The sequence below is a fragment of the Pseudorasbora parva genome, chromosome 9, assembly GCF_024679245.1.
Source record: "Pseudorasbora parva isolate DD20220531a chromosome 9, ASM2467924v1, whole genome shotgun sequence".
Taxonomy (NCBI): Eukaryota; Metazoa; Chordata; class Actinopteri; order Cypriniformes; family Gobionidae; genus Pseudorasbora; species Pseudorasbora parva.
In genome coordinates, this window is record NC_090180.1 from 27997136 (window position 1) to 28017324 (window position 20189).

Here is a 20189-nt window from a genome sequence, read left to right on the forward strand (position 1 = left end):
ATTTCATATGACAGCTCCATAAACAACTAATTAACATTCACTTAATGTCACTTACATTTAAGATGCAATATTTAGTGGTTTTGTTCTATTTCAGCAGTTAAAATCGTTCACAGCAGACCCGTAACACGTCTCACTCATAACAACAAGCGTGAACGATTCAGCGTTTGAATGAATCGTCTGAATGAACGACTCAGTGACTCACTCATTAAGACGGTCACCTGCTGCCACCTACTGGAGGTTTAGTTTCATGTTTACACAAACTTTCCAACATTTTTTTTTTGTCACTTATAATGAAGCTTGCTTATTACTGAAATTATTAATATCATGGAATGGTAATTATTGACTTTAACCTGGATTGATGGCTCTCAATATCGCAATATATATCGTTGGGGGGGGGGAAATATCGCAATGTAAATTTTTTTCCAATATCGTGCAGCCCTACTTTGACCTGACCATGTTCTGCTTAAGTGTTTTTTCTTTTATTGCTAATGCGACCTTTTACAGAACAGCCTGAACAAAATTAAGAACTGCTTGGTAATTGGTTGACCTAAAAATCAAATTGTGTACTTAAATTTAACAGCTGACAGATGATTGGTTGATTGTAATCCCTTCCATCCCTTTCTTTCAAAGTTATCTAAAATTTTCAAGATGAATTTGTTCTGATACAGTTTAACTCTGAGCTTGTCATATTTTAGTACCGTTTTCTAAACTATAGCAAATCAACTGTGATAATGTGAGAAAATGTTGAAGGTGTCTGAATACATTTTGGTTTAACTGTATACTATATACAATGGTGAAATAGACAAGTGGTTAAAATGCAATGACATTTCGTTTTGTTTTTTTTTTGGAGCAAATGGAAATGTAAACGTTATATTTGCTATGGTCTCCCATTTCCTCATTTAAGCCTTCTATAGTTTAATTCTGCGTTGGAAATGTAAAAAGGATCTATTGTATTTGCTTGGTTGTTCCGGGTGGTTGGTTACTGGCCCATGTCCAAAGAACCCACCCGAGTCTTTATGACATTCTAGATCCCAGATAAGTCTATGGTAAATTTAGTTTGTTTTATAATCTCCCAGGTCTCTATAAGAGTAATAGCACAATATGTGATGCTGTTCATGTACGTAGCCCAACTGATATTACCATTACAAGCCCAAGTTTACTACTCGGGGTAGTAAAAACTATATTGTGTGAAAAATCACAATCACACAATGTTATCCTCTAATGTAACTGAGAGAGAGAGAGAGAGAGAGAGAGAGAGAGAGAGAGAGAGAGAGAGAGAGAGAGAGAGAGAGAGAGAGAGAGAGAGAGAGAGAGAGAGAGAGAGAGAGAGAGAGAGAGAGAGAGAGAGAGAGAGAGAGAGAGAGAGAGAGAGAGAGAGAGAGAGAGAGAGAGAGAGAGAGAGAGAGAGAGAGAGAGAGAGAGAGAGAGAGAGAGAGAAAATGACATGTGGGTGACCACCATGCAGTCCACGAAGATCTTTTGTTGAGGGAATACATGGACAGACAAAATAGTGTCTGACTGAAAGTAGTGACCCAAAAACAATGCAGTAAAGCAGCCTCAAAAGTTTTTGAACAAGCCCCAGACAAAATACTTACATCTATTCAAGAAGTTATCGATGCTTTTGTTTTTCCTCAGGGCCGGAAAATCAAGGTCGTAAACCAGAGCATCCAAACTGTCCTGAAATAAAGCAAAAAACAGATATTACTTTCAGTGGAATGTGAATTTTGTTTCCTCTCTGATCTAGCGTAGGTGCCTTCAGTCTGTTGGAACAGCGCATTGTAAATATGCTAAAACTAGTCTCGAAATTCATCGTCTTCGATGCACAGCAACTACAAATATTAAAGCTAAGATTCTAACTCTCAAGACATTAAACCTATATATCAACAAATAATCATAATAGTCAATAAAAGTAACCATCTGCACAAACAGGTTGTTTAACCTGCTGTTTAGAAACACAACAGCAGGTGCAAGTTTATGTTGCAGGCTTACAGCCTCAAATTATGAAAAAAATTAATTCCTTTCTTTTACATCCATCTTCATACTTCATACCAACGACAAAAAAAACAAAAAACAGATGTGTGATCAATTGTGAATGTAAATTTATGGAACCAAAAAAAAGTAGATGTATTCACTATGTATGTTTTCATGGCGCTCAGCTGATACGTTTGTTTGGAGGACAGCATTGGGCAGGATGTGGATGTGGAACACAATAAAAAAGGGCTTTTTATCCTTAAAGGGGGGGTGAAATGCTGTTTCATGCATACTGAGCTTTTTACACTGTTAAAGACTTGGATTCCCATCCTAAACATAGACAAAGTTTCAAAAACTAATGTTGGACGTTTGATGGAGTATTTCTGTGTCGAAAATACTCCTTCCGGTTTCTCACAAGTTTCGGCGAGTTTTTTCGAGTATGGGTCCACTTGACGTTAATAAAACGGAAGGTCCTTGTATGGGTCGTACGGGCTCTTCTCCCGGTAGGGTGCGCGCGCGCGTCACTAGAGCGAGAGAGAGGATATGCACGCCGTAAACACTGCTCTCGCGCAGCGCTCCACTTTATTCCTATGGGTGACGTCGAGCGACTTCAACGCTTCAGCACAGCATTCCGGGAAGGCAGCGCTGCATTTGAACCGATTTGAACGCAGAAATTATGGGAAGCTTCAAAGCATCACTTCAGTCGGGTCTCAAAGTGGATTTCCACGGTCACTGCTGTCACAGGACTTCAACAAATCATACCAAAGAAGTGTGTTTTTGACAGAGCGGTCCTAGTGATAAAGGTTCGGTCCTGCTTTGGAAGCAGCCGGTGAGTAAATCTGCTTCAAATGTCTCTGCTATTGGCTCGTCGCGTGAGTTAACATCAGTAAAAGACACGATCGCGTGCTTCGTCATTCAAATGCGCTAACGGTTACTCCATTGTTGTTCTGTATAACGTTACACTATTCTGACTCTGACGTGCAAAACCGTTTTGCTTGCTACTTCTAAGGTCTAGTCACATACAATAGTCCATGAAACCGAATCATGTCCTCATAAACTGCTTGTAAAGACACAGAATTGTTGACAGGCCCCTAAATACAGTACATACCACAGAGACGGACGTCCTGAAGTTGCCGTTTCTACTGTTCAATTTATTTCAGCCTCAGATTTGATTGTGGATCATTATCTGTATTAGCTGAGATAGCGATGGGTTTCTCCACGCTTGAGGACGTCACCGCTTTGTTTGCGATCGTCATTCTTTAGCTCTGCCCACACGATACGCCTCCAGGCGCTCGGTTTTTTCCGGAAAGACTCGGTACAGCCTATATTTCTTTTATAAATATGATAAAACTAAAGACTTTTCGGAGATATGAAGGATACAATACTACTCTATAGGTACTCAAGATTGACATGAGATTGACTGAAACTGAGTGTTTCACCCCCCCTTTAATCAAAATAATATGGGCTAACTAATTGCTAATCAAACTAATCAACTAACTAATCAAAATAATCATTAGTTGCAGCCCTATTTCTGAGTTCATCACTGTGCCACAACCTCTCCCCATTTGTATAAATACACATAAACATATTTTAATTTTTCATAATGGCTAACAGAAATAGTGCAGGACCTTAAATATTTCATAGAATTTGCTTTACATTTGTCAAAATCCTTTGTTTGTTTTCAGGTTTAAGTTAGACTTGACCCCTGCTCTAGATACGTCACAGGGATGCCAACAAAAGTACATTTTATGTGATCAACTTTGTGCAAAACTTCACACAAAAGAATGTCATGTCCTACTCCCTATTAAATGAGGAAACTGAAGATTGAGGTTTTGAGAGACCACACGGCATGCTTGAACTAGTCACGGGTGTCTTAGACATCGAGGATTACACTAGATTAAGATTAATCCTGTTGATGTCACTTATGCCACTGCTAACCTGGTTAGATCAGTCTGCAATTTTCTAAACCATGAACACCTGGTGGGAATGTATAAATTATATACAGTATGTACCTAAGGTATTCAAAGTACACTACTAGCCCAAAGTAAAGCATACTCAGCAAATATACATTAACAACTGTAACATTATGAAATATTACAAATTAAAATAATGGTTATCCATTATAATATTTAATTAATTTGATGGCGTTCAACCGTGCTTCCATTCCTGGTTCCAGGAGAAGAACAAGATGCAAGAGAAACTAGTAAAAGGGTTTGTTCATCCAAATATGAATAAAACTGTCATCAATTACTCACCCTTGTATTATTTCAAGCTCATAAGCCTTTCATCCTTCATCTTCAAAACACAAATGAAGATATTTTAATGAAATCTGAGAGATTTCTGTTGCTCCACTGACAGTCCAAGCAACTACCACTTTCTTATGTTCTTAGTAATCCATATGATTGATCACTTTATATGATGAACAGATTTAATTTTGGCTTTTATTCACAATTTATTTTATTAGTATTGTAATATTTTACAGTAAAATAAAAATGTTTAGTATTATTCCTTAATAATATTCAATAAGGTAAGACTTTATTGTACAATGTCCCTGTTACATGTTACAAGCACTTAATTAAGCATTATTACATGCAACTAACCCTAAACAGGGCTCTACGCTAACTTTTTTCTTAAGGAGCACTTGCGCTCCTAATTATAAAAAATTAGGAGCACAGTCAAAAATTTAGGAGCACATTCTAATCCTGAATTTAAAAAAAATCCTCAATTGCAATTTACCTGTGTCGAGTAACCAGCAAAATACCGGAGGTGGTGCATTCCACAGATGAGAATCCATGAACTGCATTATAAGACCGTTTTCTAAGGCTGCATGATTCATTAAAATCATTCAAAAACTATACTTATCATAGTGTTCACTGCAAAAAAATGTCTCGTTTCTAGTCCAAACATCTAAAAAATCTTAAAACACGAGTCTATTTACTAGACAAGCAAAAGTAATTGTCTTGTTTTGGGAAAAAATAACTAAAAATTAAGAGTTTTTGCTTAAAATAAGCAAAATAATCTGCCCATAGGGTAAGCAAAATAATCTGCCCATAGGGTGAGCAAAATAATCTGCCCATAGGGTAAAAAAAATAATCTGACCATAGGGTAAGCAAAATAATCTTAATTCAAATAGAAAACAAGATTATTTTGCTTAGCCCATTGGCAGATTATTTTGCTTATTTTAAAGGGATACTCCACCGCTTTTTCATATTAAACTATGTTATTTCCTTAACTAAGACGAGTTGATACCTCGCTCGTCTGAGTGCGTGCACTTAATCGCTCTAACGCAGTGACGATCTGATAGCATTTAGCTTAGCCCACTAAGCCCAGTTCGTTCACTATGGTACCAAACAGAGATCAAAATAGAAGCGACCAAACACCGCCACGTTTTCCCTTATTAAATACAGTTTTTCGAATAGTAGAGCGACCAAGTATGGTGACACAAAATAAAATGTGGCGCTTTTCTAAACGAATTAAAAGGAGAATATAATGCATGGCCGGATAACACTTCTGAGAGTACTTTGACTTGGCGCAGTAAAAAGTCATGCCTGAAAAATCCTCTCCTCCTATTGACGGAAATGAGAGAGGGAGGGGGAGGTGTGAGGGACTTTTTACTGGGCCGGGTCGAAGTACTTTCAGAAGTGCTATTCCGCCATACATTATATTCTCCTTTTAAACCCGCTTAAAAAAACGCCACATTTTATTTTTTGTCACCATACTTTCTTTGGTTGGTCAGCTATTCGTGTAATAGTATTTAAATAGGGTGAAACGTGGAGGTGTTTGGTCACGTCTAACTTGATCTATGTTTGGTACCTAATGAATGAACTGGGCTTAGTGGGCTAAGCTAAATGCTATCAAAATCTTGCCATGCTTCGGAGCGATTAAGTGTATGCATTGAGACGAGAGAGGTATGCATAAGTTTAATATGATAAGGCGGTGGAGTATCGCTTTAAGCAAAAACTCTCTTAATTTTTTGTTATTTTTTCCCAAAAAGCAATCGTTTTTACATGTTTAATAAATGTTTCCTAAATGTAAGAATTTTTAGACATTTTGACTAGAAACAAGACAAAAATGCTAAGTAAGAAGAGCATTTTTTGCAGTGTTATTGTGAATTCACAAGGGCTGTGAATCATTAAATAAATATATAAACCTGGAGTAGGGCTACAGCTATCGATTAATCTAGCACTTAATCGATCAATTAATCGGATAAAAAATACTTTTTTCTTTTTTAAAGAGCAATGCTAAAAATAAGAGAAAATAAGACAGGTATATTAAAATGAACATCTAATTTGTTGTCTTTTTTAGAAAAAATAAGTTTTATTGCTGAAATTGCATAATAACTGTGAAACTAAACAATTTTATTGTATACAATTACCATATTATATTATTATATAAAAATCTATTTCAAATTACTTTAAAATGGTAAACATAGTTCAATCTAAAACTAAACCTACAACTAATAAACTAAAATAATAGTAATATAAATAACAATAATTCCTAAACATTATATTTATGTTGTGCAACTTAAGTTTCATGTTTCCGCTTCAGCTCAGGCATGACATAAGCCTTTACTGTCTTCTGAAAGCTTTGTGGCTTTTGTAAGAAGCACAAAATATTGGACAGACTAACTTGAAATGAACAAGAGATGCGGATCAGCTCTAACGTCACCGAATCAGCTGTTAAAAAAAACCATAGCCTACACCCGCACCCCATCGTCACAACTTCAAATCCTTTGTTTTAAGCGCGATGTTACCACCACATATTAACTACACTGAAGTAGTTTGCTTTTAAAAAAAACTTATTTGGCGAAATTACATTTCTTAACCTAAGCTAGGGTCGACAACCTATACATCACATGGGAGGAGTAGGCTAATTTTAGGTTGGGCAGTTCGGTCTGGCATTGCTCCATAGAGGAGTAATTATCCCCGAACAGAAACTGTTCGAACCAATGAAATCATCAGGGTGGGCTTTAGACGATGATGGACAGATGATCAACAATAACGTAATCATGCATGTCATCAAAGGGGCTTGGATTATATTTGTTTGAATCCTAAACAAAGAGCTTGTTTCTATATGCATTCACCATCACAATTTCGCTCAGAAATGATGATCATGTTGGGTAAGTACTCTGTGTATCATAAAATTATGTTATTTTTTTACAACACCGGCAAAGATGGTGTATTTCAGCCTGATACCAGAGCACGTGCAGAGAGGATTGCCAAGTTTTTACAACAAAACCCGCCAACTACTAGCCCTAAACAATAGCTTCTCGGAGGGTTCTCCGGGGGAAAAATGGCGTTTGTGTGGTAAAATGTGTGTTATTTTGGCAAGGTTTCCTGCTAAAATTCACACTCATGGGTCTATACATCACATAATAGTTGCTTCAACCCATGGACATAGAAAACAACCCGCGAGAAAAAAAAAGCGGACTTGGCAACACCATGGGCAACACAGTGCAGTTGTGCTCTGTTGACATTTGACAATGCGCCGCTTCGTTGCTCTGATTGGTTGTTGGTCTATCCAATTGATGTCTTTCCTGGTTCGTTTGAAACACGCCTCATAATCACAGCCCAATGGAGCCATTTCAGACTCATATTCTGACTAGAATTGAGTATGACCACGTCAGGCTACGATTAATGACCACTGCGATCAAATTTTACCTAAGACGAAATTCTGCCAGTGTCTGAAGATTTGCCGCAGAATCCTGCAGTGTGATTTCTCCTATCACAACCTTCAAATATTTCGTTTTTTCAAGACAAACTATGACCAAAACGAGAGCTAGAGATTTCTTTGTAGTCACCATTTCAGTGCCGCGTGTAATGCAGCTCACTGTCACCGAACGAGTCATTCATTGGTGATATAAAACACCAGATGAGTTTTCTTGCATGCGTCCGTTTTTAGCGCATCTTGACTATCGTACAGTCTGACATTAATGACAACTGAGATCTTACAGTGTGACATGGCTTACATCAGGGATCATGTTCGTGCAGTCTGACAAGGTACATTCCCAAAGGATTTTGAAAAATCGCACAGTATACGGGACCAATTGTTGTTGTTGTTTTTTTAATCACCACAAAAACTTGATTACTCGATTAACCGGCAAATGAATCGACCCATTACTCGAAAATTAAAATAATCGCTACGACCCTAATTTTGATTATTCGTGTAGCCCTACATTAAGGTCTCTTTTATGGCATTCTATAGCTATAGCTTTAGTATTGTTATTCTTTAACAAAGCCATAGTTTACAATTCTCTTCTTTCTGTCAGCTGTCATTAAAATAATGCCATGAACAATTCTGTGCCCCGTTAAACAACTTTTGATAAAAACACAACATGCAGATTCCATTTTTTTTTGGGCACTAATGTATCAAACGTGAAAGCGCAAAGAATCCACCGCTTGATCTTTTATTGTTATTTCTCCTCAATACAATTATTTTATTTGTAAAAAATTTTTTCAAAAAAATCACTATGTAATCAGGCAGAAAAAAGTGAAGAATTTTTTTTAAATAAAATTTAAAAAAATCAAGAATTGTCTAAACATTTTACAAACTGTGGTAATAACAAATCTCTCCGTTCAGCAATGAAACTTTGCATAACATCCTGCCACAGAGAATTCTGGATGGCCACATTCACATTCCGCAGCAGGACTGTACACGTCAGAGAGCTATTTTAAGAATGCGGCCAAACAAGCTCCCAACAAAGTAGAGGAAAAAACAGCCAAGACCACAGTCAGAAAGAGAAGAGGGCCTTACAGGGCTCCAGACTGAGATTTGAGAGGCGTGGCACCGGTACCGTCAAGTTCTACAGACTGCAGCACATGCAATATTATTAATATTCTGGGCTAAATCCTAAGGTTTTTTTTTTCTACTGGCCTGCTTGGGCCAGTGGTTCAAATTTTTACTTGCCCTACCAAACTTTTCACTGGCCCCACCACAAAAAAGTAAGAAACAAAATAAATAGGTATTAAATAAATAATATATTTAGTCAAGAACAGTGAGCATTTTTTTCTGACTTTTGTTTAATTATTCCTTTCACATGTACATGTAAAATATTCTGGCTGAATCCCCAAGCAAGACTTTTTCAAGGTGACCATTATTTAGAATGTATCACTTTATTGTTTCCATGGTGACATGTCATCTATTGACACATGAAGCACTGCAGTCACAATAGTGCTGTATAGTGGAAAAATATTCACAAATTTGTTACCTATAACATGAAATATCTGATATTCTGATTGCCGAATATGGGCAAGTGGATGTGTTCTGTTTATTATAATAATAATAATAATTAAAATTATAATTTGTTACATTAATATAGTGCTTTTCTGGGTCCTCAAAGCACTTTACATGGAAGGGGGAGAACCGACTCCATCACCCGCAATGCACAGCATCCAGCTTATATGACGGCAGAAATATTGTGCCACAATAACAGTGATGAAGCCAATCAGTACATGTGGATTAAGGTGTTGTTTAAACACCCTTTTAACGATCGCATTAGTTGAGATAAATACAGTTTAGAGAATCAGATCTATTGAATTTACATTGAAACACATGAATTCATCCACTTCTCCCGAAATACATGGAAGTATGCACTGAGCGATTATACGCTCCAGGGATCAGGAAAGACTGATCACACCGGTGTGATTGTACATGCGAAAGGGCTAACAAAAACGGACAAAAGCAGGAATATTGCCGGTTTAAGATATGTTAAGATCTAATTTACTGTTACACATGCATTTTATCGCTCACATGTTTACATTCACTTAAGACATAACCGACTATGTTTACAATGATACTAGACAAGACAGGCCTTTTGACATCATTGTGTGTGAATATGTCCATTCAAGCTCAGGAAGACGTGAAAGTGTATTGGTGGTATCGGTGCAATCTCAAACAAAATTTTGTTGCACCAGGAGGGGAAAAAAGTTGCAAAATTTGACCATTTAATCTTTGTCTGAAGCCCTGCTGCCTTATTTAGTTTTCTTTCTTTGTTTCTGTTCATCTAAATAAAAATGTTTTTGGGCGGTAGATAATTGTATTTTTTAGATAATTGTATTAAAGGGTTAGTTCAGCGATTAACATATGGCTTTGTATCAGTAGAAACCCTGGAGTATATTCAAATGATCGTGCTCCCCCCTCTTATATCCCCCCTGAGACGAGAAATTTATGCATTTTATTTCTGGAAAAATTCCTCTCGTGACGCAAATTGACGATATTTGCGTCACGAGAGGAATGATTGCCCAGAGGCTAAAGACTACAGCCAGCAGAGGGAGCCATTTCCGCATGTTTTCAACTCGTTCATGGGGATGGGAGATCACACTTACAGCACAGCTCAGCTACAGGCATTAATTTAAACGGATGCTAAGCAATGTAAGTGTTTTAACTTCTCAAATTAGTTTCTATGAAAGTTAAGCTTCCAAAGGCATGAACTGAAAACGCGTTGTGAATGTATGCCGTGAATGTGGTCGCGATTACCTCAGCTCTCATCACGAGAGCTCATCAACTCATTTATGACGTTAAATGTAATCTGAGTCTGCTGTGAAACTCACGCGGCAACTCGATCGTTACATTGAACAGACACGTTCAGTATTTAATTGTAGGAACTCAGTCTCTGTAATCCAGTAGCGGTGGCTTTGTGAATGGCCACACAGGGCAGCGAAGCATTCTGGGAATTGTAGTCTTTCATCCCCATGAGACAAAAATACATTTTCTGTCTTTTCTCAGTCTAGAAAGCACCAAATTAAAAAATAATTTCACATTTCTACTACATTAATGACCCAGTTTAAATACAGATTCATCTTCCCAGCGCTGAAGTACCCCTTTAATGAGAAATTGAACAGGTGTTCCTAATAATCCTTTAGGTGAGTGTATATGTCTGTGCATATACCAAGCGGCAAACTCCCGCAAGCTCTCTTGAAGCCAATATGAAAAACATGTACAGCCTGGTACAAATTGTGTTTTTTGTCTATACGGCTAATTTTGCCCTTCATGACAACTGTGACAACTCATTCGTTTACTTTATATAAAGCCTTAAAGTTCTGCATAATTAAGGGTGTGGTTACTTTGAGTGACAGGTGGATAGCCATTTATCCACTGTCTTAGTCATTGCTTCACCAAAGCTCCGCCCACATCCCACCTCTTTGCCCATTTTCTGTTATCAGGGAGTGACACGCGATGACGCACTCGTCTCTACTTTAAGCTTCAGCACAGCTTATACGCTATCCTATGGATGACGTCACAGACACTACGTCCATATTTCTTTACAGTCTATGGTACATACATATATATTATACATATTTTATATATATATATATATATATATATATATATATATATATATATATATATATATATATATATATATATATATGGGTACGGGTATTCAGACCCCCTTCAATTTTTCACTCTTTGTTATATTGCAACCTTTTGCTAAAATCTGTTCTAAAAATAAATAAAATAAGTTGTCCAGCGACAGGACAACTGGTTGCAATCGAGGGAAAGATGAATGAGGCCAAGTACAGTGATATGAAAACACTTTGTACACATGTACATAGGGCTGGACGATATGGCCAAAATTCATATCACGATATTTTTCTTAATTTCGGTCGATACGATATAATTCCGATATCGATATTAATTATACATAAGCTTTACAAAAAACTACTAAGAACTGCCACAAAGGATGTCCGTACGTACAAACTTCTGAAAAATGTATTTGCCAAGTCTATGAATAGTCCCCCTATAAAACTATGTAATTTTTTAGAAATAAAACCAGTACAAATAAATTAATGTTCACCTTTTATTTGTATTTAGCCTGTATATGAAAAAGAAATGTGAAATCAACATCAAATAAACATAAGACTCTCACTTTATTAATATTAATATCTTTAAGTTTAAACTATAACATAGGCTGATTATATTATTCTTAATATAGATTAAACAAAAGTGCTTCAGCCAGGATTCAGCCTGACTCAGAATATTCTAGCGGATGGATCTTCTTCAGATGGTGGATCTGCTTCACAGCGTACACTGCTCCTATGCCGCAGACGCAGTTTATTGAGCAATTTCTTTTAAGTTTTAAATTTCAGTGAAGAACAATTCATTGCGCTCTATTTTCCATATATGCAAAACTATAGCATATATTTAATGCTGCAGTTATTTAATTAAAAATGCAGTAAAAAATACAGTGAAATATTATTCTGATCTACAACATCTGTTCACTACGTGAATATATAGTAAAGTGTCCTTTATTTCTGTGATCAAAGCTGAATTTATCATCATTACTCCAGTCTTCAGTGTCACTCATCATTCTCATATTAGGATTTGATGCTCAACAAACATTTATGATTATTATCAGTGTTGAAAACAGTTTTGTTGCTCATGATGCTCCTTCATTGCTTTCATATATTGTCGCAATCGTCTGACTGTCGTCATCACCTTTCAGCTCATAACGATTGTTTTCCTTCAGCTGCAGCTCCAGCGCGACAGTAAGTTTCTACGAATCCGCTTTTGGACTTTCTGTGAGAGCGCCCTCCTCATATTTAGATACGAATAAAATGATTTTTTGTCTCTGAAATTAAATCTTGATGTATTCACGTTGGTTTCTATGTATACACTTGCCCGTGACCTCAAGAAGCGCGCAATCAACCGAGGTTAGAGAAAGCGGTCTATAGCGTCCCTGTTAACTTGCCCGCCCTCGCTCCAGGTAACGCCGTTTCGAATCCCGCTCGGAGCGGGTCGACTAGGACCGGTGAGACCCAGTAAATGTGCGGGGGATGAAAATACACTTTATTAAAAGTGCGGGGGACACGCCAAACCACTTCCACCCCACTGAATTAACGTTAGTCTTTCTTCTCTTATCAACTATTTATTTCTCCTTACTTGTGGAAGTTTGTTCAGTCACATTTGTGTTGCGGTCAGGGAAACTCTTTTTGTAGCTAAAACTTGCCGCGTTGGATCTATCAGCCTACTAGTGCTGAGCACTGACTGCGTTTCTGTGGTGTACGTCATCGCGCAAGTAGCCAATCATGTTCTGCTCTTTCTGACGGCTGCGCCCTGAACGTCAGTCAGTGAGGAATGCTGTAATGGCTGTAATGTATTTATCGAAATATCGGAAATGTGTTTAAAAATCATATCACCGTTATTGAAAAAAATTATATAGCGATATATATTGATATTGAATTATTGTCCAGCCCTACATGTACACTTTGAAAACCTTCTCCTGAGTACTCAAGACCTTAGACTGGGCCAAAGGTTCACCTTTCAACAAGACAATGACCCTAAGCACACAGCTAAAATAACAAAAGAGTGGCTTCACAACAACTCTGTGACTTTTCTTGAATGGCCCAGCCAGAGCCCTGACTTAAATCCAATTGAACATCTCTGGAGAGACCTCAAAATGGCTGTCCACCAACATTTACATCCAACCTTACAAAACAGGTAAGGATCTACAAGGAGGAATGGCAAAGGATCCCAAAATCCAGGTGCATCTTCCAAAAAGACTCATGGCTGTATTAGATCAAAAGGGTGCTTCTTCTAAATACTAGGAATGTCCCAATACCACTTGTTTTTTCTTCCGATACCAATACCGCAGCTTTGGCTATTTGCAGATTCCAATATAAATCCAATATTTTTTTTTATTCTTGAACTAAGAGTTGAACTACTACTAATAATAAAATAAATGGAAAGTAAGAAGCAAAAATAAGGGACACCCATTCTTGACCCCCATGATTTATCATAAATCATGTATTGATTATTTCAACAATGACAACTTGACAGCTCAACAATAAACATTGAGAAAACATGATCTCAAGTATGTGAACCATTTTTATCTAAATGTTTTTTAAATGTCATTAACTTTATATGAATTATTTATTATGTATGATAGAGCCAAGCAAAATTATAAATTAACATTAATTAGGCTATAATCTATTAATTAACCTGTCTAAAAAAAGATTCTGTCTGCCAAGCTCTGATAATGTATGGAATATTATATTAATTTATTATCCATTAAAAAAAAACAACAACAATAGGCCTACCTTTAGAAGCACGGATGTGTCTGTCAGCGAATGCTAGTTTAAGTCAGACAGTCTGAGTCACTAATGCTGCTCTGCGAAGTGTGCAGTTAGCCAGAGGTTCATCATGAGTTACTGGACAAACACATCAATACAGTTTTTATACTTAGCCCTATATCTGGAGATCATCTTGCGTTCAAACGGTGGACACGTGCTTTACAGCGCATGTTTTCGAGACTCCGCCACTATGACAACAAAGTCTCTAAAACTCAATCACTCGCAAATGAGCTTCTCTACTTCTCATTGAGAATTGTTTTTTCTTTATATTTGCTATCAGTATTATTCACACTTTAAAATCCTTATATGTTTATTGAACCCGTTTTTTTTACATAGGTTTGATACGGGACGCGTCATTTCCCTCGTAAATAGAGTACGATTCCATATTTCACGGGACGGGTGGCAACCCTAGTCACAGCAAGGGAAATGCGACTATTTAAGCATTTAGGCGCTGGTTTAAGCAAGATTTTCCCATGGTTTGTGTTGGATAGGTATCGGATCATATTTTTTTTCTCACCTCCGATCTCTGATCTAGCATTCTGGGCCAGTATCACTACGATACCGATGCTGTGGATCAGATCGGGACATCCCAAATAAATACTGAGCAACGGGTCTAAATACTTAGGACCATGTGATATTTCAGTTTTTCTTTTGTAATAAATCTGCAAAAATGTCAACAATTCTGTGTTTTCTGTCAATATGGGGTCCTGTGTTGTAAATAAATAAATAAATATATATATATATACTAGGGCCGGGACTTTAACCCGTTAATTAAGATTAATTAACTACGGGACTTTAACGCGTTAATTAATTACGCAAAAAAATAACTAACATAATTTTAACCACACTTATTTTTGCACCGCAGAACGTTTTTCAATGAATGAGTTTCGACAGACCGATTATACTGGAACACCAACTAGCGCTCACCTCACGAGTCACGACAACAACAACACATGAACGAAGAAGCTGATGAGACCGCTTTGCTTGGCCCCGTGGATGGGAAATTTTGTTTTAAAAAACGAAAGGATGGAAGCGTCGACAAAAGCATGGGTGTGTGCAAGCTATATAACAAGGAATTTGCGTATCACCGCAGCACATCGAGCCTCAAATATCACAAATATGCTTTTGCTAAACTTAATGGCAAACATTGCACTGGTCTGCTGGACTGAAATTAATAAATAATATTTTGTTGATTAAGCTTATGTATTGAGTAATTATTCAATGGTATACTAAAAATCAATGTGAAAAATTACTTCCCATTGTTCCAGGTCAAATATTTATATGCAATTAAAATGCGATTAATTTCGATTAATTAATTACAAAGCCTCTAATTAATTCGATTTTTTTTTTTAGAGTCCCAGCCCTTATATATATATATCTATCTATCTGAGGGCCAAAGGAGTAGACTTTAAAGGCATACTCCACCCAAAAACAAAACTTCTCTCATCATTCACTCGCTCTCATGCAATCCAAGGTGTAAATGACTTTCTTTATTCAGATAAACAGAATCAAAGATTTGGTTTTAGACAAATCAATTCATTAATAAGCCCATAATATAATGCACCGGCCAAAAATTCTGAACTGCTGTAAAGCACATACAAGACAGTAATCCATACGACTCCAGCGAATCAATGTCTTCAGAAGCCAAATGAGAGCTGTAAGAAAACCATATTATGTATGGGTGAATTCCAATCAGAAATGAGCATCAGTACTCTTCAATATCCCAGAAGGGCAGAGCACTTGAAATGGGGACTTTAGTGGGAGCCGGGCACTTGTGTGTGATAATGAAGCCATTCGGAATGAACTTGCCAATGGGAGCAATGAAAGACAACAATTTCCTCATTATCTTCAACTGGAATGTTATTATGACATGCAACGGGCACCAATCAACCAATTAGCTGCTCTCACTAAACAATTTTCTTATTATTGATGTTAATATGTTGCAAATCAATACACATTTTATAAGAGTTTAGAAAATATGCTCGCTCTCTCTCTCTCTCTCTGTGTGTGTGTGTGTGTGTGTGTGTGTGTGTGTGTGTGTGTGTGTGTGTGTGTGTGTGTGTGTGTGTGTGTGTGTGTGTGTGTGTGTGCTTGTTTTTGTGAAATATCAGGAGACAAATGTGTATAATGACATGGGTATGACAGGTATTACAAGGAGAGGGTGAAATATGAGGACATTGGCCATGTCCCCACTTTTCAAAATGCTTATAAATCATACAGGATGAAGTTTTTTTTAGAAAGTAAAAATGCAGAATGTTTCCTGTGATGGGTAGGTTTAGGGGCTGGGTTAGTGTAAGGGGATAGAATGTGTGTATGTGTGTGTGTGTGTGTGTGTGTGTGTGTGTGTGTGTGTGTGTGTGTGTGTGTGTGTGTGTGTGTGTGTGTGTGTGTGTGTGTGTGTGTGTGTGTGTGTGTGTGTGTGTGTGTGTGTTTATCCTGGGTGCCATGACAATAGTAATGCTGCCTTCACATGCTCTTGGAATTATCGTAAATGCATACAAACATTTTGAAACTTCAAAGCAATGATCTCATAATCACGACTTCAGAAGTTGAACATTTCTCGCAAAACCTATGCCTCCTGAACACATTCCATATATGGCACGTCCCACTGTATCATTGCATGAATTTTTTTTTTTTTTCATTCATTTTTTTTTCCATTTCTATCTGTTTAAAGGGGGGGTGAAATGCTGTTTCATGCATACTGAGCTTTTTACACTGTTAAAGACTTGGATTCCCATCCTAAACATGGACAAAGTTTTAAAAAACTGAGTTGGACGTTTGATGGAGTATTTCTGTGTCAAAAATAGTTTCTCACAAGTTTCGGAGAGTTTTTTTCGAGTATGGGTCCCCTTGACGTCAACAGGGCGGAATGTCCTTGTATGGGCCGTACGGGCTCTTCTCCCTGTAGCGTGACTAGAGCGAGAGAGGAAATGCACGCCCATAAACACTGCTCTCAGGTGCAGATCCACTTGTCCGTGCAACACTTCTGTCGCACCGTGCTCCACTTTATTCCTATGGGTGACGTAGCCCGCATAGCATTTGAAGGCATTTGAACCAATTTGAACGCAGAAATGACGAGAAGCGTCACAACATTACGCTTCAGTCGTGTCACAAAACTGGATCTCCACGGTCACTGCTGTCACAGGACGTCACGAAATCAACAGTAACATACAACGTTTATTTCTTTAAAAAATGTGTTAGCAGTTTGGCTTTCCTTAGGTCTATATAACCTGTTCTGAAATAATTCTACTATAATTTAGGGATGGGCATTTTTGTCAATTTCTCATTTCGATCATCGATAGGTCTCAAAAACGAGTTATCGACTAACCCTGGGAGGGGCTTGTGCAGGGGTTGAGGCATCTCCGTCATGGAAATATGAAACTATTTTAAGACGGTTATGAAAATTTGTCTATGCAAATATGAACATATGACTATAAAATAAATAACTGCTAGAATATGATGCATGAATGTCTTTGAAAAAGAAACGAAATAACCATCTCAAATAACCTAGTTAATAATATTGGGCATTGTATTTGAGCTGAAACTGTGAATACACCACCCTGCAGAGCTTTGCTAACGGATTGATAGACTCCAAACGCATCCTTATAGGAGATTAATCAGATATATGCCTATTACAATTTACATCTTCCCAAAAGGACTCAAATGCGCGCATGAACTTGGCCATGCTAGTATTTTACAGGCTCACTTTTACTCATTTTTAAAGCGCTCTTCCCTTAAAGGGGTGATGAATTGAGAGAGTTCCCTTGAACTTTTGATATATAAAAGGTCAAGGTAATATATAAATATTCCCTAAGTTTTAGAGCTGAAAACTTCCTTGTTAGTCAAAGAAAAGCTTTTATAGACACCAGGCCCAGAAAATGATCGTGTTCGTATCTTGGCGTCATCGACTGACGAAACACCGCCTATACAGAATAATAAGCACGAGTAGTTCAGTAGCCCCACCCACCGACTCATAGAGCCGTTCGAATTGCGCTAGCCAGCAGCAATAACCATGCCCGAAGAATATAGCAAGATATTGCACTATTCCTGGTTGTAGAAGAACCTACAGTCTATGGGAAGAACACAGTCGCTGCATAAGCTTACTTCGTATACTAATATTAGGAATGTGTGGTTGAACTTTATTCGTTAATGAATTTCCAGCTCACATGGGGAAGACGATGTTCATTTAATTCACTGTTGGATAATTTGTAAAAAAATCTCAGGTCGATGCTGGATTTGCAGACATTTGATATTAAAACTACTTCTATATTGGATCCGACAGGAATGGTGCAACACACTTATGTGAGTAAAACATGTCTTTTATATGTAAGAGTACTGCATTGTTATAGATCGTTTTGCTTACGTGTACGTGTCTAACAGATCATACCTTCAACATATTGGACAGACATGTATGGGCCAGGGCTCACAAAGCACAACGCTATTAGCTATTCGCTACAAGCTCATTAAATATGCAAATCTTCTCCAATCCTAGCCGTGGGTGTTTACTTCCAAGTCTCCGGTGCTGCCCACCCATCAAAACCCAGCGTTCAGGACAGAGCCTCAAAACCAGTGTAGAAAATAGCCTATTACTTATTAGTTATGATGTTTTTGAATGTAAAAACCACAAAACATCATTAGTTGACCTCAGACAACAGTATATATAAAAAAAGCCAGTTTATGACACCTTTTATACAATTTTTATAAGTATTTTTAAAAGTACTCTAAGTTTTATTAATATGTTTTTATTAAATTAATTCCCTTTCACATCACACTGATTGCTTTGGTCCGAACCACTTAAAACGAACCAAAACGCAAGCATGTGACAACATCCACATCACTCATTGGTCATGGCGTATTTCCTAAACTTCTTTTCGATTGGTCAGAATTTACGTGTGGGAAAATTCCAACAGAAGAGGCAAAGCCAGCAAACTATAATAACACTATGGAGAGACGACTGCGTGGGCCAGTTTTGTCCCTGGCCATAATCTACCACCGTGTGTATTTACCACAGTATGCAAACAAAACATTTCTATAATGAAGCGCGGATGCGACGTGAAAACAACATTCTAATGCACTGCAGACGGCGAGCGCGCATCACTCGTCACTTCAAGCGGAGGCATGCATTAATTATTCTTAACTTACATGCTCATCTACCCAAAAATATTTCCAACGATCTATCAGGTAATAATATCATGCACACAATGTCAGCGCAGCTAACTACAGCAGCTGGTTTAGTCCAAAAATGATCAGTACTTTTGCAGTTGGTTCTGTTCGAGGTCGGATCACATTCTCACCACAAACAAACCGCTCCAGAGTTCGTTTGAAAGCGTACCGAGACCTCCACTTCAAGGAGGTCTCGGTACGCTTGTTTGGTCCACTTTTGGTGCGCACTCGAGAGCGATTGCTGCTTTCACACCTGACCAAACGAACCGCACCAAAAAGGGAAACAACTCTAGTACGATTCAACCGAACTAAATGAGGCAGGTGTGAAAGCACCCTTATTAATAAGAAAAAAATTTTTTGGAATCAGATCAAGAGGTACCAAGAGATTCCAACCATTACAATACAATGATAAGTATTACTCATCTTTGTTGAATAATAGAGAATATAAAGAGCTTAAAAATATAAATAAATAAATAAATAAATAATATTGTTTTTTTTTAAAAACAAAAAAAACAATCGCAATCCAATTATTTTGCAAAATCGTTCAGCCCTAATGTGGATTTATTAGAACACTGAGTTTCTAGAACGGTCTGATAGCTTCACTTCATAAGACATCAGTGTATCATCAGGAGCCACGGGTATTCATTTTGGTTTGCTTGTAAATGTTTTTTGTCTCTAAAAGTGGCTGTAGCCATTGACTTGCACTACAGTGTTCACCAAGGACCACAGTGGCAGCTAAAAATATGTTTTACATTTCTATTGAAGAAAAAAGTCAACTACATTTTAGATGGCCTGAGGACGAGTAAATTTACAGTATAATTTCATTTTTTGGTGAACTATCCTTTCAACGGAGAAAATGTTTGTTGAATTACTTGCCATTACCATGCTTCCACCTTGCTGCTAAGAAATATAATGTAGCGTTTTAGTTAAGCTATTTTAATAAAAGTCACGGGCAGCGTTAACAACAGGTTTCTGTGCTTCTGA

The 20189-nt window shown here is 37.4% G+C and overlaps 1 protein-coding gene across 2 annotated transcripts in view; it reads right to left on the minus strand.

Annotated features, from left to right (window-relative positions):
* Positions 1-20189, minus strand: part of rock1 (Rho-associated, coiled-coil containing protein kinase 1) — a 106259-nt gene that overhangs the window by 62073 nt on the left and 23997 nt on the right. For both annotated transcript variants that reach the window (XM_067452156.1, XM_067452154.1), the window contains exon 2: positions 1596-1677. In XM_067452156.1, coding sequence (XP_067308257.1) covers positions 1596-1677 — 82 coding nt within the window. The remainder of the gene's footprint in view (positions 1-1595; positions 1678-20189) is intronic.